The 23104-nt window shown below is 33.6% G+C and overlaps 1 protein-coding gene across 3 annotated transcripts in view; it reads left to right on the top strand.

Moving 5' to 3' along the window:
• LOC124428739 (transcription factor kayak) overlaps positions 1-23104 on the top strand; it is a 47017-nt gene that overhangs the window by 17075 nt on the left and 6838 nt on the right. Inside the window, exon 1 of one of the 3 annotated variants that reach the window (XM_046973166.1) lies at positions 21581-21794. The exons of the other annotated variants lie outside the window; for them this stretch is intronic. Within the exon in view, the coding sequence (XP_046829122.1) occupies positions 21726-21794 (69 nt within the window). The 5' untranslated portion in view covers positions 21581-21725. Of the gene's footprint in view, positions 1-21580; positions 21795-23104 lie in introns of those variants that run through there. 3 annotated transcript variants of the gene reach the window in all.

Here is a 23104-nt window from a genome sequence, read left to right as displayed (position 1 = left end):
GTGGTGTTGGTGTTGTTGATGGGGAAGGGGTGGGAGGAGGGGGAGGGAAGAACTGGTAATCCGGTGTGGTCGACCTCGAAAGGAGGTCGATTCCATCGAAAGATATCTTGCGTTACGAGTGACGTCAATAGGTTTAACACTTTCCCCTGGAGAATGTATCAAGCTGTGTGTGTTTGTTTCTTGGTCGAAACTTCGCAACCACTGTTTTCATGAAATCCGTTCTAGATCTTTTGTATCCCGGTAAATATAATCTAATATCATATATTTGCGAGAAAGGGACAGAAAGAAAGGAAAAGAAAAAAGAATGAAAGGTAAGAGAGAGAGAGAGAGAGAGGGGCGGGGAGAGAAATGAATTAACGTAGAATTAATTAGACGAAGAGTAATACGCTCTTAAAGTGTATTCTTTTCTCTCTTCTTATACTTTCTTTTTACGATAGAATCGATTCACGTTTGCGTATTAAAATCGACTGATGACTAATTCTGACTGACTTACTGACTGACTAACTCACTGACTGACCTGACCTGACCTGACCTGGTTTAGCTTCGACCTTCGTTAAACGAAAGCGACAATGCACGAAACTCTTCAGAATTTATATATAAATGTTTACTATAATATTACTATAATATTACTATAATATTACTATAATATATATTGATTTGTATATGCTTACTATTATATAGAAATACTTACTTTTTTTCTATGTATATATATACGTCGTAATTCGGTTTGGCCTTAGGTTAACAAGAAAAGACACGAAGGTAAGGGAGAGGGGGAAAGAAAAAAAGCACATTTTATCAATGTCCTCGGGTTCTCGCTTATTTCGATATGCTCGCTTGTTGTTTTGTCTGGAGGATTTTTCTTTTCCTTTCCTCCCTTCTCCCCTGCTTCCTCTTTTTCGTTTTCGTTTTTATTCTTGTTTCTTTTTTCCTGTCTTTTTTTTGTTTTTTTTTTTTTTGCTTTGTTTTGTCTTTTTATTTCTATCGTTTTCTAACGACTTTCTAATGGTACCTCTTTTACGCGTTAACCCATATCGTCGGCATATACGTACAAATAATAAAAATCTTCGGTTGGTTAATAATTATTATTTTTTTCTTTTTTTTTCTCTCCCATCAAAATATTTTTCATTAAGATTTTCAAATAAAAAAAAATCGTCGATCGATTGCACGATAATATATAATTCATATATATTACGTGAGATTATATACAGGATGGGGCTTGCGAAAAGTTTTTTAAACGATTTCAATGATAAATTTTCGTGACCTTTTCGTATACCTTTTTTCAAATTAATATTTTTGTTCTCTCTCTCTCTCTCTCTCTCTCTCTCTCTCTCTCTCTCTCTCTCTCTCTCTCTCTTTCTCTCTTTGTTTCTCTCAAATCGTAAAATCAACAAAAGTTTTTCAACTGTGTTTGGGAACAATATATCCTCTACCATAAAGTAAATTCTTTCGGTTAGAACAAAAAGTTCGTCGAGTCTTTGAAAGATCATGCCTTCTCCCTATTTCTCCTTCCTCCTACCCACCGTCCCTCTCTCTATCTTCTTCTCCCCGTTCGTCTCTTCTCCCCTTCTCTAGTAATTCGTATTTTTCAGTTTTCCACCTACTAGTAAAAGATCGATAAGTTAATGACGTTGTTTACGAAACTCGTTCAAAGAGAGAGAGAGAGAGAGAGAGAGAGGTGAGAAAGAAAGGAGAGGGGAGAGAAAGGGTGGGAGAAGGAAGGAAGGAAGGAAGGAAGGAAGGGAGAGAAAAAAAGAGAGAAAAAAAGAGAGAAAAAAAAAAGAAAGAACCGAGAACGGAAGTTCGAGCTGCGAGCGTTTCGTACACGCGCGTGTTTTATACTTTGTCGTCGGCACGAATGAATTATCGTTTGCTCTAAGCAAAGCTAATTTCCGCGGTTACAAGGTCATATAACGACATAGAGTTGATAATAACGTAAGCGATAATATCGTATCGTATCTGTCGGTGGTGTCGATTATATTATTAGGTTGGATATATTGTAAACTTGTCTATCTTCTAAATTTAGAAATATATATCGTGGTTAGAGAGGGGAGAAAGAAAGAGAAGGATTACGTAAGTACGTACTTTAGCCTTTTCTCTATAAATATCAATTTTTTTGTTTTTTTTCTCTCTCTTTTTTTTCTTTTTTTCTTTTTCGTTTTTTTTTTTTTTTTTTTTTTTTTTTTTTTTTTTTAAATCTCCGATATATAAAATTATATATATGCTATATAAGATCGAAGCGAGAGATCGTTCGAAACGAGTAAAATTGTTTGCCTTTATGTAATCACGAAAAAAAAAAAAAGGAAAAAGAAAAAAAAAGAAAAAGAAAGAAAAAAGAAGAAAAAGAATAAGGAAAATTGTTGAATAAAGAACACGTTCTGACAACATGGATAGAAGAGGAAGAAGGAGAAGGAGGTTGAGATAGAGGAGGAGGAGAAGGAGGAGGAGGAAGAGGTGGAGGAGGTAATAGTCGTGATGGTTTTATCAGTACACACGGTCCACCGGATTATGGTAAACCATATTTGTGCGTCATTTCCAAGCAAATGGTAAACCACTGTTATAATCTTACGTTTAACTAGAAACGAGTTATTATAATATCATGAATTTTTAATCTTTGATATATACATACCACGTAATATCGAACGTCTTCGACGTGTGTGTTTTCTCGACACATACACATAGCTATTGTATATATGTATGTATATGCATTTATGAAATACTTATCTAATCATCTTCTTCCATCTAATGATATTTTCTTCTATATTTCTATTACAGATGAATATTAAATTCATCTTTTTTAATAACACGTCATTTATATATATATATATAAATATTCTTTTTTTCCCTTCCTCCCCTCCTTGCTTTTTGTTTACCTCTGTAAAATTTTACAAAAGTATTATTTCTTTGCTTGTTCATTCATTAACGATCCTTATGATTTATACGTTCGTCATAATACGATTCCGATGTTCGATCAAACTATTATCTTGATAATTTATCGAAATTTTCTTTATTTTTCATTTCATCGAAAATGTCATTTTAATTTCCGAATCAATCTATCGAGATCCATTCTCTTTCGTTTATGATTATTATCATCGATCGATAAACCTTCGATTCGTTCAATAACGAATACATACATTATCCGTACACATACATAGCATTACATACCGTACGTGTTTTGAAAGTTTTCGAAGCTTTCCCTTTTAAAATACTATGTCGTTCTTATAGCGTCGTAACAAAAAAAAAAAAAAGGAGGGAAGGGGAAAAGAAAAAAGAAAGAGAAAGGATATATGCCTGCCTACACGTCCTGACGAACAAGAAGATTCCTCTGATTCTTCTGTGCTGTTGCTATGATGCCCTTCCTTCGTAGAAAAAAAAAAAAAATACAAAAAATACAAAAAATAAAATACACAAAAAAAAAGGAATAAAATAGAAAAAAAGACGAATTGAATTCAACGAAGAATACGATGGAAAGAGGGATGGCGAGAGAGGGAATGGAAGTAGGTGATCAAAGAGACGAGGATGATGCTCTTCTTCGAGTATGATAGAATGATAAACTATCCTATAATAACTTATTCACGAGATCTTTTCTCTCCTTCTCCTCCCTCCCCACTCTCTCTCTCTCTCTCTCTCTCTGTCCGTTCATCATTCTCTACTTCGAGACACCCTAAAAAGGGAGTTTTTAATTTAAGAGGTCGTAGAACCCTCTCTCCCTCTCTCCCTCTCTCTCTCTATCTCTTGGCAGGAACATAAATGGACTTATATGACATGGTCTTACGTATGTCATGGAATGTGAGAATGAATGGATGAATGAATGAATGGAATGGATGGGTGGATGGATGAATGGATAATTTGGATGGTTTGGATGGTGGGCATCAGACGTTTCGAATTTCGTGAAATTATTATTATTATTATTATTATTATTATTATTATTATTATATGTAGAAGACATGATCGAAAGAGAGTTTTTTTTAAATGTTCTAAACTTAAACAAAAAACAAAAAAAAAAAGAAAATGTCGATAATTCTTTGTGAGATTATAAACCTGAATAACAAGTACATGCATATATAATCTAACGTGTACACACACATACACACACGTATTTTATATATGTATTCTACATATGTATTCAATAATATCGTTATCTCTATTACGTTTGAATTGAAGGTTACTAATATTGATTATATTATACTATATACACCTGTATCTCTTTTTATACGCTAAAACGATTCTTTTAATGGGTTTCATTAACGTTTTATCAAATTTTTACGCGAAATGCAAATAACGAATACTAATTAGTTTGCTTTCTTTTCTCTTCTTCTTTTCTAATTTCTTTTTCTTCAATTTTTCTTTTACGCTTGTACGTGTGCAAGGGTGGGTAGGTGGATGTGTGTGCGTGTGCTTGTTTCTTTTTTTTTTTTTTTTTTTTTTTTTTTTAGGAAAATTTTTTTAAGGAACGACACGCGTGTTACCTAAAAAAAAAAAAAGAAAGAAAGAGGGGAAAGACAAGATTACAAATTAAAAGAGGACTGGGGATGAAGTGGGATATATAGGGTGCGTGCGATCGAAGAAGAAGAAGAAGAAGGGGTTAGGTGGGTAAAAGTAAAAGAGAAAATGAAAAGAAAAGGAAGGAAGGAAACCAAAAAAAGAAAAAAAAGAAAGGAAAAGAAAAAGAGATCACAGAATTCTCTGAGGAATTATCTACGCGATTATGTAGTTATTCCCCCATCGAAGAGAGGCTGTCGAAGTGCAACCAGTCGGAAATGCCTTCGTGGTTGCGTCACTTGTAAGGAATTCACGCACCGTTGTGCCCTCGAAGCGTTTTCTCCTTCTACGTTCGTGATCCTTTTTTCTTTTTTTTTTTCCTTCTTCATCTTCTTCTTCCCTCTATCTCTTCCTCTTCACCCTTCACCCTTCTCTCTCTCTCTCTCTCTTTTTCTCTCCCTTCTCATTCCATTCTACGTCCTTAACGTCTTGAAAATATTCTTATTCGAAGGTTACGACTCTCTTATGAGAACTTCACTTTTTCTTCTTCTTCTTCTTTATCATCATCATCATCATCATCATTATCATTATCATTTCCCTTGTATATCATCATTTTTAAATAATTAGAAATGCAATAGAATATGATACGTATGACGATCATCTTTGAATATATTCCACTCTGTTTCTCTTTCTCTCTCTGTCACAAGAGAGAATGGATAATGACATGACCGTATATCGTCGTTATATATACATATATAACCTTGAAAACGTTGCGAATGACTTTCTCAAGGTCGCACACGATACACACACTCTCCTCCTCCTCCCTCTCCCCCCTCATTGTTCTATATTTTTTCTCTTTTTTCCTCCATTGTAAGGGATAACATAATGTTTATGTATATTGAAATGAATAATCACGATTAAATCGTGAACGGGGTGGTGATGAGGGTGGAAGGGGACAAGGTATAAAATAATACGTCATCGAAAGCTTGTCATAATTATCTTGTCGAAATAACAGAATGAGTGTCTAACAAAAAAGAAATAAAAAAAAAAAATAATAATAATAAAAATACAGCTGTCATTATTTCGATTGACTAACGAGGTGTGATATATTAGAAATCGCTTTTTATGTTTCTTTTTTCCCCGTCATTTGTTGGTCTTGTTTCGTTTTTTAAGCGAACGAAATACCAGTTTTATTATTTCGTTTGATATTTATTAGATAGTTATTACTCTAAATTAAAAATCTTAGACGTTCTCATTCATCGATATTCATCCTGGTAATAAACAATATATACACATAAATGTATATATTTATATATATATATATTTGTTTGATTTAAAAAGAAAAAAGAAAAAAAAGAAAAAAAAAGAAAAATCACAAATCAGAAAGTTTCTTCTTCTCGCATGGCATCAAACATCGATAATAATTACAACATGGCATATGCTGCACGATGGTTGGTACGTGAACGGAGTAAATGAAGAGTTACTACGTGTGTCTCTCTCTATGTGTATATATATATATATATATATATATATATATATATATATATATACATATATATATATGCATTATGCTCGGTGAAGCTAATCGATCATCGACGGTGAAAACTAGGCGATTATATGGCCTTGAGGTGTGAAACGGGTATCGATTTCGTCAGACACTTTACCGTCTCTCCCACGTATCACAAAAGAACCGATACATCGATGGATCTTTTTACAACTTATTATTATACGAGAGAGATTTGAAACGAGTTAAACGCAATTATACGTATTTTGCGATATAACCGAACGAAATGAAAATCATTAATAATTCTGAGGGTCGAGGCTGATGGGGGGGCGGGGGTTGAGGGGAGGTAGGGGGTAAGTAAAGAAAAGAAAAATAAATGACGAAAGAAAAAACAAAATTCAAGACTCCCTAAACTCTTAATTGAATTTAGTTAGAACATGATTCGTCTCTAGAACTTACACACATACACATTTACACTTGCATATATATAAATTTCAAGAGTATCAAAAATTCTTATATAAATATATAATAATTCGTGAATATTAAATTATAATATACGTAATCGTTTGACAAGCGCATCAATATCGATTACGAGATATATGTATGTATATAGATACGTATATACCTACGTGTGCTCGTTTTATTTTTTTTTTCCTTCTTCTTCTTCTTCTTCTTCTTCTTCTTTTTATTTTATAAAGGTCAACTTCGAAGAAAACGCATTTGCTTTTTCTCACGCGTATTTGTCCTTGAAGAAAGAAGCCTTGGTTCAATGTCCTACATACACAAATGTGTACAGTGTTTCGAACAAAGACGGACAAGGCCGTGACGTGGCCCTCGAAATTTCCCAAATTATATACTTACTTAAATTAAGAGAAAGAGAGAGAGAGAGAGAGAGAAAGAGAGAAAAAGAAAGAGGAGAAAAAGAGGGTAGAGGAAAAGAGAATGAGTGAGAACTCTAGGGATCCTCTCTCGGTACTTAAGCTTTTTGGTGTCGTTCACCTCCTCTCTCTCTCTCTCTCTCTCTTTCTCTCTTTATATCGTGACTCTCTCTACAGCATCTCGTGTTGGCCTTTGTTCTCGCTTCGGTGCTAAAAACGGCCAACCAAAGTGTACCGCACTCTCTCTCTCTCTCTCTCTCTTTCTTTTTCTCTCTTTCTCTCTGCCCTTATCACCAAACAGTTTATCGTCCACTCACGGATAACTTCAAAGTATACTCGTTTAATACGTTCGTCTCTTTCTTTCTTTTTCCCCCCTCTTTCTCTCTATCTATTTCTCTCTCTCTCTCTTTCTCGCTTTCTCTCTCGAAACAAATCTTGTAAGAAATAGTACGAACATAGTATTGAAAAATATTTACATGAGAGAAGGAAAGAGAAAGAGGAAGAGGGAGAGAGAGTGAGAGAAGAGAACGATCGGATCTTTGTTATTCGTCCTTGTGTTATCATTATTTTAACATTCCATTGTTCGAACGAATATATATACACATATATATATATATATATATTTTGTAGTAAATATCGTAGTAAATATTATAATAAATATTTTAGTAAATATTGCATACAATTTTATTCTATATAATTAATATGATTAAGTATCGGCATATAAAAATATCTACTTACAAATGATAATATATAATTGTCGGTAAAAAAAAAAAAAGAAAAAAAAAAGAAAGAAAGAAATAAGAAAATAATTCCAATACAAAGCAATCGTAATAATGACAGCAAGAAAAATGAAAGGAAAGATTCTAAGGATACGAAAATCAACATATATTTATATTATATACATATATATATCTCCGTTTGAAATCAATTTTAATATATACATTAATCAATCTGATTAATCGTTTATTATAATCATTAACTATAATTATCTTCTGTACGAAACATATATATATATATATATATATATATATATATATATATATATATATACATATATTTTGTTTCTTAATTATCGAAAGCTTCTCCCTTCTTAATACATTGTGTTGTTGGTAATGTGTTAAAAAATAAAAAAATAAAAAAATAAATATAAAAATGAAAAATAAAAAGAGACGGCGTGCGACCGACAACGTTGCACTGTTCACAGTGATAATCATTAATCGAGCCTCGGGAAAGGGCAGACTCTCCAATTAAGAGAAGAGCTTCAGATATGTACATACATATATACGTATGTATATAAATATGCTCTGAGTAGTCTAACGCGAGTAAACGATTTAAATGAGATCTGAAAGAGTATAATCTCGTGCTGTCTGTCTGTGCGTCTATGTGTGTATGTGTATATATGTGTGTATTTAATTCGCGAACCGAATCGAACCGAATCAAGCGATGTAATGTGACTTTTTTTTTTTACAGATTTATGTATATATATATGTATGTATGTATGTATGTATGTATGTATGTATGTATGTACGGATACAACGTATGTACGTACTACACGTTCGTTTGTACTATTTTTATTTTTATTATTTTTTTTTTTTTTCTATACATATTATGAATAAACAAAATTCATAGAAGAGAAAGGACATTGAAATGATTTCTTAGAAAAGCTTTTTATATTCGTTGAGAGACTTATAAGAGAGTTCTACCACGTGCTCAAATGATGACTGGCAATCTTGCAGGATGTGCTCAATAGTAATTCGTAGAATTCACGTTAGATATGCCTCTCTCTCTATCTCTTGCGATTTCCATCTCTCTCTTTCTCTCTCTTTGTCTCTCTTTCGTGATCTTTGTCGCGTACCATTTCATTCAGGAAAAAGGAACTTTACTGTTCATGACGCAATACAACACACAACACACACTTGACTTTAACTTTCCGCGTACTAACGATTCCATGGATTCCACTGATGAATCATCGATCGGTCGATGATTGGTTAATTCGATCGGCGTCTCTTTCTCTACTCTTTTTTTTACTCCTCCATCTCAGCCTTTCTTATATATATTATATATACGTTTTATATACATCCTATTATCTCATTTTAATTACGAAAAACCAATTGGAAACTTATGATTATATATATATATATATATATTTTTTTTTTTAACGAATTATGAAATAAAACTCGATTTATGAATAAACGAGGTTAGGTTTTTTTCCTTCACGATCGACGACTCTTACTGCATGCTTACGAAAGCTTATTGACGACGAAATTCTTGACGGATTTATTGAAAAGGGGAAAAAAGTGTAGAAAGAAAAACAAGAAAAAAGAATAAGAGATATTAGATATATAATAATAAATATTAAATACTAATTATACCAACGCATATGCACGCATTGTGTATACATACACGTGTATTTCTCTCTCTATCTTTCTCAATGTGTATATAATGTGCAAGATTCATGTAATTAATCGCATTCGATCGTGTCGATTTTCGAAAAATGTGCTCTTTTATCTCCATCTCTCTTTCCCTTTATTTCTGTTTCTGTTAGGTTCGAATGAAGTCATCCTTTATACCTCCTAAGTCGTCGTTGTCGTCGTCGTAGTACTAGTAGAGTAGTAGTAGTTTCGTCTTCTTCCTTCTCAATTCCCTTTCAGCACGATCTTTTCTTTTTCTCAACGAACGTATTTCTACATCCTTACCCTTGCCCCTCTGAAGATCCACTGAGATGAAGAGAAGAGCAACAGGGATGGCGAACGTCGTCATCGCCGCGTTGCCGTTGTCGTTGTGTCGTAGTTGTCGTCACGAGTCCTCTCGAGAAAGGAAAATCGAAGTTAGCCGAGCGTAGTCGAAGATGGCCGAGAACGTAGCGACCATGTGGTGATAGCGCGATGATGACAGAACGCTGTCAGTGTCAGTGCGACTATCGTCGAGTACGGTTCTCGGTTTTTTTGTCGCGTATTTAATTCGTAATATATCTATCTTATTCATTCTTCTATTTTCTTTCCTGTTTTATTTATTTATTTACTTTTTTTTTTTTTTAATATATATATATATATATGTATATATAATGCGTTCGCGTTACACTTCATAATAGTTTCTTTTTATATATATATATATTAACTCATTACGTATATACGTTTATGTATATGTATATGTATGCATTTTTTTACTTATCTCTTATACACTTAACTCGGTACGTACTTGCATATTTTTTTTACATTAACCTTTTTTATTTCCCCACTCGAAATAGAATCGATTATCGTCGATCAGTAAAATGTTTATGTAAAATAGATATAAGGAAATAGAAAATAGAATACTTTTAATGTATTTCTAGAAAATAGAATGCGTTTGAATGTATTTCTTTCTCTCTCTCTCTCTCTCTCTCTTCTCTCTCTTCTCTCTCTCTTCTCTCTCTCTCTCTCTCTCTCTCTCTCTCTCTCTATCTCTATCTCTCTCTTTCGACGCGGTATATATACAGAGAAAACGAGATTAGAAGATCGCTCGAGGTCACTACGAGTGAGCATGGCTCAAATATACGACGTTTTGCCTCTTTTAACCGACACGAGGTCGACGTGAAACACTATTACCCACTGTGTGCGCATGTTTCGTGCTTATATATGGTCTATGTATATGTGTTCATGAATGTGTTGTGTGTGTATGTGTGTGTTATATGTGTACGTGTGTACGTTTCTCCCTTCTACCACCACCAACCCCCCCCTCTCTCTCTTTCTCTCCTATCTCTGTCTCTGTCTCTGTTTCGAGGTAAGTCAGTTTACTTCAAAAACGTTTCCATTTTTGGAAGTTATTCCTGCAGACCGAAAGTAGAAAACCTTTTCTTCTTTTTTTCTTTTTCTTTTTCTTTTCTTTTTCCCTTTTCTTTTTCTCGTTCTCTTTAATATCAACGATTAATATCTTTCAATTTAAATTACTTATAAAAAAATCCTCTCGTTTTTTTCGTACATATATTATATGATAGTAATTTAAATGACCTTTTTATTTTTATTCCTTTCCTCTCCTTCATTTCTTCCTTCCCCCCTTATCTCGTTTAGCACACAACATACATACGTACATAGATACATACATATCTATTTCAATGAATTCAATGTTTTCCTTAGCCTTTGGTTTTTCCCGTGTCGCGTGTATTCAGAAATATTAGAGATATACCATCAACTATATGTTCATGTATAACCATACGACGTTTCTATCGTACTATTTTAATAAACGACGTATCTATCTATTTATCTATATATATATATATATATATATATATATATATATATATATATATATATATATATATATACAAACACGACGTATCTATATTTTTTTTTCTCTTTTTTCTTTATCCTTCTTTTTTTTTCATGTTTAGCACATAAAAATTCGAGGCCATCACCCTCCACCCTCCATTTCTCACCCTACTACAATTTTCCCCTATCTACCCCTAACCTCATCCCACTTCATCACGCTTATCGATCAATATTTTAGTTTCTCCCCTAATCCCTCACTCTCTCTCTCACTCTCTCTCTCTCTTTTTATTTTACGTATTCTACGAACGATAAAAGTGTGTACGCTTCAAGCAAACACCACGATGGTTTCTTTATTCTCTTAGGTGGTGTACCATTAAGAAGTTTACGAAAAGAAACAAGCAAGAATTAATGTAGGGTTATAATATGTATAGATAATATATATATATATATATATATATATATATATATATATATATATATATATAATCCGCAATTACTTAGTTGCCAGCGCCATATTGGTTTGGCAACTAAGTCGTTGCGGTGACCGAATCCGCAATGACTTAGTTGCCAGCGCCATATTGTCTTGGCAACTAAGTCGTTGCGGTGACCATATCCGCAATGACTTAGTTGCCAGCGCCATATTGGTTTGGCAACTAAGTCGTTGCGGTGACCATATCCGCAATGACTTAGTTGCCAGCGCCATATTGTCTTGGCAACTAAGTCGTTGCGGTGACCATATCCGCAATCACTTAGTTGCCAGCGCCATATTGTCTTGGCAACTAAGTCGTTGCGGTGACCATATCCGCAATGACTTAGTTGCCAGCGCCATATTGTCTTGGCAACTAAGTCGTTGCGGTGACCATATCCGCAATCACTTAGTTGCCAGCGCCATATTGTCTTGGCAACTAAGTCGTTGCGGTGACCATATCCGCAATGACTTAGTTGCCAGCGCCATATTGTCTTGGCAACTAAGTCGTTGCGGTGACCATATCCGCAATGACTTAGTTGCCAGCGCCATATTGTCTTGGCAACTAAGTCGTTGCGGTGACCATATCCGCAATCACTTAGTTGCCAGCGCCATATTGTTTTGGCAACTAAGTCATTGCGGATTTTGTTTATAGACTCCGCAATTACTTAGTTGCCAACCTAATATGTTTGCAGGTTCATGTTAGATCGCCAATGTATATTAATTATAGATAGACGAATTTATTCTCTATTTCGATGATTAACAATGTCCCTCTCTCTCTCATTTTATACGATTATATTTCGATGGAAATCATTTCAATGAAATATATTTCAATGAAAAGCGATGCTTATTATGCGTTCCTCGATCGAAATATGCATTGAGAGAGAAGATAATGACAGAGAGAGAGAGAGAGAGAGAGAGAGAGAGAGAGAGAGAGAGAGAGAGAGAGAGAGAGAGAACGATGAACAGAAGCTGCAATAGATGGTGGTATATTATGACGACGCATCGTTTCGTTATCATGTTTACATTCTTTGTTCCCACCTCGGCTTGAAAACGAGATGGAAAGGCTCTTACTGTATATATATATATATTTCTCTCCCTCTCTCTCTCTCTCTCTCTCTCTCTTTGTATACAAGGGTGTATATATGCGTGTGTATGTGTGTGTATATGTGTATGGTTAGTCTTGTCTCTTTCTGTATGTATTTATGCATTTTCTGCGCAGAAAAGCATGCATAGAAAATAGGAATAGTAGTGTCGTTACGTTTAGACGAAGATAAAGATAAAGAAAAAAGAAAAAAGAAGAAGAAGAAGAAGAAGAAAACTAAGAATGAGACGATTTGTCTTTACTGCATTTATAACGCGTCTGTATTTATCTATCTATCTATGTGTATCTCTGTATGAGTGAATAAGAGAGAGAGAGAGAAAAAGAGAGAGAGAGTGAGAGAGAGAGAGAGAGAGAGAGAGAGATCGACTCCTTTGTTATCCAAGGCTACGCTTATTGTGTCCGTACTCGGCCATAACTTTTTTCCAGCACGCGATAGTAATTTTCGCACGCGGACGTAATCGAGTCATTTGTCGCATCGCGTTCGCCATTTCCTTCTTCTTGTGTTTGAGGGTGTGTATGCTTATGTATATATGTGCGTGTATGTGGGTATATGTATGTATATACGTGTGTTGTGTGTGTGTATGTGTATGCGCACGAAAAAATAAATGTATGTATGTATATGGTTGCTTATTCTCAAATACACACGACGTAAACGTTTTCCTTTTTTTCCCCTTTTTTTTCTTTTTTTTTTTCTTTTTTTCCTTTTTCTTCTCTTTTCTTTTTCTGTTTTTTCCCTCCCCATTAAAATAAGATCTATTCTAATGCGAGTTCTAAGCGCATATAAATATGTCCGATGCACGCGAATCTATTAGCACATACGTCATCTTTCATCTCATTATTTCATGTTACATCGGTTTTGTCTATAATACGTCTTACATAGGTTTCATCCATCATAGAATTATTTCGTTAAAAATTGTATAGTTGTTAAATATTTTCGAGGAGACGTAAAAATAAAATTTCTTTTTCTTTCTTTTTTTTTTTTTTTTTTTATATTTCGTTTAAGGAAAACTCTTCTGTAATTTAATCTTTTGTCATTTTAATTCGTCTTCTTTTTATATTTATGTATGTATGTATATATGGTTCTGTGTGACTCGAAATTCTAATTTCGAGTATGACTCTTTAAGATCAATGACTCGTTTCTTTCTCTCTTTCTTTCATTCTTTTTTTTCGATTAACTTCTCCATAAATTTATTTTCTTTTTATATTCTATTGTATTCTATATTTATTTATTTATTTATTTATTTATTTATTTATTTATTTATTTATTTACTTATTTATGTATATTTTTTTTATGTCGATTTCGATTAAAATGTTACACTTGATAATGAGGATATAAGTAAATGGAAATATATATATTGATATATTTCTAATATAAGTATTTTATAATTAAATAAAATAATATATATATACATATATATATATATATTATAGAGATATATTATATTAGAGATATATATATATTATAGAGATATATATATATATATATTATAGAGAGAGAGAGAGAAAGAGAAAGAATAAATAATAGTAATATAAATAAAATTATATATATATATATATATTTATGAAAGAAAAAACATTACTTTCAGGACGATTAGAGATTTAATTAAACCGATAAAAGATTTTCTCTTACTACCCACTTAAACTCCGACGAATCCGAAGTTTACGAACACAAACGAACAGGAAACGCTTTGAACATGCTTCGAAAATAGACTAACCAGATAAAAATACACCGTCGTACCGTAGAAATATAAATCGAACGATCTAATTTCGTCGCATGATTATACGCAAGAGAATATGCGAGAGGATATACGTGTACACATACAACCCCTCGCTCTCTTACACACACACACACAGACACACACACACGTACAGCAAATAACGAACTATTATTTTCTCGATATATATACATACAACATACATACATACATACATACATACATACATACATATAATACTTATATTATCTCGACTTTATATTGAATCTCAAAGGAAAGTAGACAAAGGAATTTTTCCATCCTGTGATCGACTTAATGCAAATATAAATAATACAAACATTCATACGTAACACACACACACACACACACACACATACATACACACACAGAGAGAGAGAGAGAGAGAGAGAGAGAGAGAGAGAGAGAGAGAGAGAGAGAGATAAACATACGCTGTCAGATTTTTCTTCGCTCTGATACACGATTCTCACGGACTTTCGTAAATGCGATTTCTCGACCGTAAAGATCAAAGTTCGCAAAAGGACCCGAGGGAAGGACAAAAGATCGGATGATGCAGTGTCCCCACTACCCCAACTTATCTACCTATCCACCCTCTCTCTCTCTCTCTCTCTCTCTCTCTCTTTTACTCTTGGACTTTGTTCTAGTAATTTCGAGCGGACTTGTCGATTCTACGCAGCACGATATATCGCAAACACGTCGTGATCGGCATAATTTCACTTCACGAAGAGTAGAATCCCCTCCTCTCCACCGTTCGCCTTTTTTTTTTTTACGACCTCCTGCACGTCTCTCTCTCCCTCCCTCTCTCTCTCTCTCTCTCTCTCGTAATCTAAGCGTACGTGTGCGTATACACGTCGATTGTATTTCGAAACATTTATGGCCGTGAATGGAAGAAAACAAATCCGGTTATGCGAATTCAACGCGATATGTAATAGTACTTTTTCTAAAGGAACGATATTTTTTATTATCCTTCTTTTTTTTTTTTTTTTTGTTTTTGTCTTCTTTTTCTTTTCCTTCCTTTTTCATCCTTTTTTTTTTTCGTAACGCACATGTTCTTTTTCTGCCCTCCTTTCAATTTTCTTTCTCCCCTCCTCCCCTTCCATCCCCACATCTATGTTCACGTAATAATCATAACAACAATAATAAGATTCATAACAATAATTAAGATTAATAATAACAATAATAATTAATAATAATAATTAATAATAATAATAATGATGATAATAATGCACTTAGTAATTGTTATCTTACTTAAATAAAGAAGGATTAAGAGACAAAGAAAAAGAAGAGGAAGAAAAATAACAAGAACAAGAACAACGTGGATTAACAAGATACATATATTCATCTCGTTTCTCACATCTCTCTCTCTCTCTCTCTCTCTTTTAATTTCTCAATAAAGTTTTGTAAACGTTCAACGAAAAGCACGAGATAGTATTTAATGACGAAATAGATCGCGCTCTGCGAAATTTATTATCGCGTCCTATATATACAAATATTTATACGGAACAATTAATTAATCTTTACGAAAGATTAAGATAAAAAGACAGAGATAGTGATAAGTAGGGGCTAAGGGAGAGGGAGAGAGAATTAAAAAAAAAAAAAAAAAAAAAAGAAAGAAAGATAGACGTGGTTTTGTTTGAGATTAGCCAGGAATTGCCAATTGAGTTCCTCGAAGAGGAATCACGAAGATATCCGGATATATATAATAAATACATATATACATATATACTTAATACATACATACATACATATTAATAAATACATATATATTAAATATATATACATAGATATATTAAACTTACATAGATACATGCATACGTACATGCATAGATATTAAACATAGACATCTACATATCTATATATATATATATATATATATATTAAACATGCATACATACATACATACATATTAATACACACACACATATATATATATGTGTATATATGGGGGACACGAAAAGATTTGGCGAGGGGTTAATATCGTTGGATTAAACGTAGGTAGAATGCGTGACTATGTTACTACGACGACAACGACAACGACAACGACGACGACGACGACGTCGACGTCGACGTCGACGATGGCAGTGGAGGCGGCGGTGGCGGCGGGACCTCGATGGATTTCCTGGAAATATTTATCCGCCTCTATATTTTTCCTGTTAATCGCGCACGAAGTCGGAACGGTCGATCGCGTCGCACTATTATCGCGCATATTATAACCAACGTGTGTTATGCCAGTGTCGCCTCGATTTTTTTTTCTTTTTCCTTTCTTTTTTCTCTTTCTTTCTTTCTTATTTTTTCCTTTTCCATCACTTTAAATCGAAATATTACATTTCTTCCATTATCGTCTTCTCTATCGTATTGTTTCATTCTTTTCAATTATATAAATATATATTTTTTTTCTCTCTTAATTTTTTTTTCCTTCCTTCTCTCTTTATTTTTACTTTTTGCAATTATTTCTTTTCCTTATCTTTGATTTATTTATTTATTTATTTTGTTTGCTGTTATCGAGAATATAATTTATTTGCCATATGAAATCGATAGTACACGTCGAGTTGCAAATAAGCAAAAAATTTACATCTCTCGATCCTTAGATCGTTAAAATTCTAAGGAGAAAAACCGGATATATATTTTTGTCGTACATCTTTTTTGCTTCTCTCTCTCTCTCTCTCTCTCTCTTTTTTTCTCCTTCTTTTTCATTTTCTTTTTTTCTCCTCTTCTCTCTATTTCTTACGTAATTTCGTAATAAAGATATCCCGAAAGCCAAAGGCAATCTAATATATTCTCGCGTAATCCAACGACCAGAGATATCTCTCTCTCTCTCTCTCTCTCTCTCTCTCTCTCTCTCTCTGAGTTTCTAGTCATGTGTTTGATGTTTTGAGAATTCCACTATACAGCTTCTATACGGCTGGTAAAACACGAGGAATTGTTTATTGTAATCCGGCTGGCACATGTTTGCATATCAAGCCCGAGATAAGCTGGATAGGGAGGGGGGGTTTTAAATGTCCATCTCGTGTTCGCCTACTGAGAGGCCAGACTCCCGTTTCCGAGTGACGTAAAAACTTACTACATAGCAGGTTTCTGCGGAGTATTTCAAACTAATTGATCTCTCTCTGTCTCTCTCTCTCTCTCTATGTTTTTCTCTTTTATCGAGAAACGAACAACAAAAATGATGGAGGAATAAAAAGAAAAAGAAGGAAAAGTACAAAAAAAATTTACGATGTTACGATATTTTTCCTTTTCTCTCTCTCTCTCTCTCTCTCTCTCTCTCTTTAACTCTATCTTTACCTATCTATCTATCTATCTATCTTGTTGTTTATCATGTAACAATAATAAACTTGAAAATTTTCAGCGTTTCCTCTCTCCTCCGATCTTTTAATACGTGCAACGAAATATTTCGAACGTTTCAAATACCTCAAATACACTTTCTACGATCTACCTTTCACACTCTTTCTCTCCCTTTCTCTTATCTTTGACGAATTCCTCAAGATAAGAAAAAGAAATTGGTTCAAAATAAGAGAAAGGAAAAAATGTCCAGGTCCATGACATGTTGTTTGTCTTCTCGTCCAGATTACACAACAATCGATTGCTCGAGATAACAGTGCCAACTATGCTGGAGGTATTGGAAGAACGACTTAAAAAAAAAAAAAAAAAAATAAAGAAAAAAAAGAAAGAAAAAAAAAATAGACATACCTCTCGTATCTTTCGTCCGAATAGTTCAGACTCGCATATGAAATGTAACAAAAGAAAAAAAAAAAAAAGAAAAAGAAAAAATTCCTTGGAAATATTTTCGGATAACGATGAAAAGTTTTATCTATCTATCTCTCTCTTTCGAGTTTCTCCCTCTCCCACTCTCTCTCTCTCTCTCTCTCTCTCATTGGCCTCTCTACTATGTGGGACAAACGATAAAATTAAATCTGTTCAACGTGTATAACGACTAGCTATTTCTCTCTCTCTCTCTCTCTCTCTCTCTCTCTCTCTCTCTTCTCACTCACTTTTTCCTCTTTCCTCTTTGCGATCTCGATTCAAACAATTTTACACGTACATACTCACACACACACACATATATATATACGGAATATATAAACGTATTCGAGGCAACACTCGATAGAAATATTGTAAAAAAAAAAAAAAAAAAAAAAAGAAAAAAAGAGAAAAAAAGAAAAAGAATAACTTATCGCAATTTTTTCAAATAATACTCGTTATAATTAATAATAATTAAAATTAAGGAAGGACAATAAAGATTTATTGGCCCATTTCGAAATGACACAAAAAAGAGATGAAATAAATAATATAATGAATGAAGTATACGAACGATAGTAAAAATTCTTTTTATATATACGATTAATATTATATTAATTTAATTATAGAAGATGGAAAAGTGATTTTTATGCTTGAACAGAGAGAAAATAAAATAGAAAAAGATAGAGAGGGAGATCTTTAGCCGAAAGAGAAACGTATATTGGCGACTATCCAAAATCTACGATCGCATAAAACTGGGATCTACTAAGAGAGAGAGAGAGAGAGAGAGAGAAAAAGACAGAGACGAAGATGTGTGCAACGCCACTTCACAGGTGTGTTAAACTTAGAAACCGCGAACTAATTAAATCTCCTTCGACGGGGTCATGCTGAGCAATTGGAGAATTCTATGTCGTCGTTCGTTGTCTTCTTTTAATTTACGAGTTTAAACGATGATTCTCTCTCTTTCTCTTTGTCTCTTTAAACGTTTCATGTCACTTAAAACATCGATTTGTTTGTTAAATTTTCATGGAAAAACACGATCGATTAGAAACTACATACATATTCATATATACACATTCATACGTACATAATGTACGTATGCGTTTAAGTATGTTTATGTGTTTGTACGTTCAATAATCAACTTGAAGCGATTTTTGTTTTTTTTTTTTTTTATGAAGACAAGGGAGAATGAAATAGAGATAGATAGATATAGGACATAGGATAGGATAACGTTTACTAATTCGTTTGATCGACTATCGGATTATATAAAATTGATCGAAGGATCAATTATACGATCGATCGATGTATCGTATAAACTATTCTCTGGTGACAAAACTATTCTATGTCGGATGTTTCATAGAAATTTACGATAAAGGATATTTCGTAAATCCTGTCCATTAGTTTATCATCATTTTTCAAAAATAATCTTTTCAAAACTTCCGGCCAAATGGAAGTGAAAGCTCGATTCTATACATATTATCTATCTACGGGAACGCATACTTTGTGATACGCTTTCGCTTAGAGTTTATCGTTCCTTTTAAATCGACTTCAGGAGACTTACGTACTCTTGTTGAGACGTATACACACATACATACACACATATATAAATTTTCTCTTTCTCTCTCTCTCTCTCTCTCTTTCTCTCTCTCTTTCTCTCTAGGCAATTTCCTTTTTAGAATCCTTGAAAGTTTCCCTCTATGATAAGAGAAAAGAGAACTAATCGTAAATAGAGACTATTTCTATACGTACATATATATAAGATAAACTATAAAAATTTGAACATTGTCCTGAACTGATTCTATCAAGTAAAATCCAAGACACTGTTATATGGTCCCTTTATTATATAGCCCAAGAGAAAAGAAAAATCTTTAGAAACGTTTTACCCAAAGTGAAAGTACATCTCATCGTGAAAAAAATTCTTTATCACTTCGATGAAACGAAAAAAAAGGAAAAAAAAATAGTGAAAGAAGGCAGGAAGGAAGGAAGATTAAATAAGAAGAAAGAAAAAAAAAAGGAGAACGATAGGAAAACAAACGAAAGGATGGGGGAAAAAAAAAAGAAATTGAGGAAAAGAAATGAGGAAAGGAAAAAAAGAGAGGGATGATGTTAAGGGATATTGAGGGAGATGGGGTAAGACAAGAATGTTGGGTGGAGACTGACAAAACTTTGGATAACTTCGGAGAAGTAGTAGTTTAATCACGAGCGAAAGCTTTCCTCTCTTTTTGTTCTCCCCTTCTCTCTCTCCTCCCCCTTTCTCTCTCTCTCTCTCTCTCTCTCTCTCGGAGAGTGACGATAAAAATCCTATCGTGGTTGGTTCTTTATCTTTTTTCTTCTTTTTTTTTTTGTCTGTTTCTTCTGAGAACGAGAAAAGAAAATAATCCGTAATGGCCGATGGTTTTTCTCGTAAAAAGAAAGAAGGAGAAAGAGAAAAAGAGAGAGAGAGAGAGAGAGAGAGAGAGAGAGATAAAAAAAAGGAAAAGAATTCTGTCTTTGTCCTCTGTCTCCTTCTATCATCCCCTCTCGTACGACCTCAGAGCATGTATATATACATATGTGTATGTATATATATATATGTGTGTTCGTTTGTGTATATATATACACGGTCGAACTTCGAAAGGTTATTTTTAGGATAGCTTTCCTCGCGTCGCGTAAGGCCACGAAGATCGCCGGCGTCGAGACGCTCGCTCGCTCTTCTCAGTGTAAGAGAGGCGTCGGTGGAGGACGCAAGGTTTGCAAAGAACTCTTTTTCGAAAGTGAGAAGACCCGAACGAACCGACGCAAGAAGAAAGCGTGCACGAGGGAGGAGATATAAAAAGAAACAGAGAGAGAGAGGGGGGAAAGAGAAACAGGAGAGAGAGAGAGAGAAAGAGATAGATAGATAGATAGATAAAGAGACACAAGAGAAACAGAAAGAGAAATAGAGAGAAAGAGAGAGAGAGAGAGAGACTGAGAGGGGTGAACGATAGGAGAGATAAAGATAAAGAGAGAGATAGATATATACAAGAGAAGAAGAGGAGAAGGAGGTGGAGTAGAAGGTGGAGGAGGAAGAGGAAGAGAGGGAGAGAGTAAAGAAGCGCACACCGACGTCCAAAACGAGATCTCTTCTCACGAACGAACGACCGACCAACCCGACCGACTGAAAATCAAGAATAATAATAATAATAATAATAATTACTATTATTATTATTATTATTATTATTATATTTTTTTTTTTATTACTTCTTAATCATTTATTTTATTTTTCTTTTTTTTTTTTTCTTTAATTTCTTTCTTCTTTCTCTTTCCCTTTTCGAAATTCTTTTCTCTTTCCTTTTTTGTAATCTTTTGTAAATTTTCCTTTTTCTTTTCTTTCTTTTTTTTTTCTTTTTTATATTACCGCAAGTGCAATTCCTATTTTCCTTTTTCTTTTTCTTTTTTACTCTTTCCATTCGATTTTTTGACGGCGACGACGACGACGACGAGAGACGACGACGAGAGACGATTATATATATATATGTATATATATATAATATATATATATATTATAAGAAAACGAACGCATTTGAACGAATAATTTTAACGAGACAGGAAAACGACAAGCTATGGCAGCCACCGCCATGGATCCAGTCGACATTGCGAATATCCTCGCGCAGGAACTGCTTTATCAGCAGGTAAACCACATGATAAACGATTAAGTCTCCTTCGTATTTCCTTCCTTAATTCTAATATGGACAAGTCTGCTGAACAAATATATATATATATATATAATGTTAACGTGTCAATGTCCCCGAAAGATAATATATGTATATACATATATATATATATATATGTGTGTGTGGAAACATGTGTGTTAATATATGAACTTGAAAGAGAAAATTTAGCAAATGCGTTAGAGAGAAAAAAAGAGAGAGATAGAGGGAAGGGGTGGGGTGGGGGAAAGATGGTGGGGAGAGAGAAAGAAAGAGAGTGAGAGAGAGAGATATATAGAATAACGATGCGAACGAACGAAGAAATGAGCGAAACAATTGTGCAATATTGTGCAACGTCGTTTGGAAGTTGTTCCGTTTGGTCCATTTGATCATCCGACTCTTTTTGTGAAACAAACAAATTTTTTTACAAAATCGTGCGAATAATCAATTCTTTTTTTCTTTCTTTTTCTTTTTACTTTGCTTTTCTTTTTTCTTTCTTTTTTTTTTTTTTTTTTTTTTAATATCATCGTCGCCGATATTTCGACACATTCCGCACGCGGTTTTTTTTTTCCTTTTTTTTTCCTTTTTTTTTTTTATCATATAAAAAACATCCTGCTCCTCCTCCTCTTCCTCTTCGTCGTTCTTTTTAAGCTCACGTATCTTCTAATATTTAAAAAAATTCTAATTTCGGATTTTTAAATCGATAGAACGAAATGTGTCTCTTTAAACGAATGCTTTAACATTATCGTTCGGATACACACATATCCCTCTTTAAGCGCATTTTCGATTTATAAAGCATTTCTTTTATTTTGTTTCTTATTGATTCCTTCTTTCTTTTTTTTCGCTTCTCATCTTCTTTTTTATATCCAAAAGAAAAAAGAAAAATGCGACGGGTATATTAATGGAATTACACGTGACATGTAATCGTTTTGTGTATTCAAAATACTTATTCATAGTTCAATTGTATTTTTAGTTTTCTCTTTTTGTCCTTCATTGTGTTATTGTCTTATTTTATTTTACCTCTCTTTCTTTCTTTCTTTCTTCTTTTTTTTTTTTCGTCGAAGCGCTCGAAGTCTCCTTCAGGTGTTAGAGAAGGAGAAAAAGAGAGAGAGTGAGAGAGAGTGAGAGAGAGAGTGAGAGAGAGGGAGAGAGGGAGAGAGAAAAAGAGGGTAAGAGAAAGAAACAATAACTTTTTCATCGGAATTCCGTGCAAGGTCGCCTATCGACCTCTTTCATTGACGTAAAGTAGAACGTGCGATATTTTAAAGAAGCTTTTAAAGAGATGTACCGAT

This window comes from Vespa crabro, chromosome 13 (assembly GCF_910589235.1).
Source record: "Vespa crabro chromosome 13, iyVesCrab1.2, whole genome shotgun sequence".
NCBI classification, from domain to species: Eukaryota; Metazoa; Arthropoda; class Insecta; order Hymenoptera; family Vespidae; genus Vespa; species Vespa crabro.
This window is presented reverse-complemented; position numbering and strand designations above follow the sequence as displayed.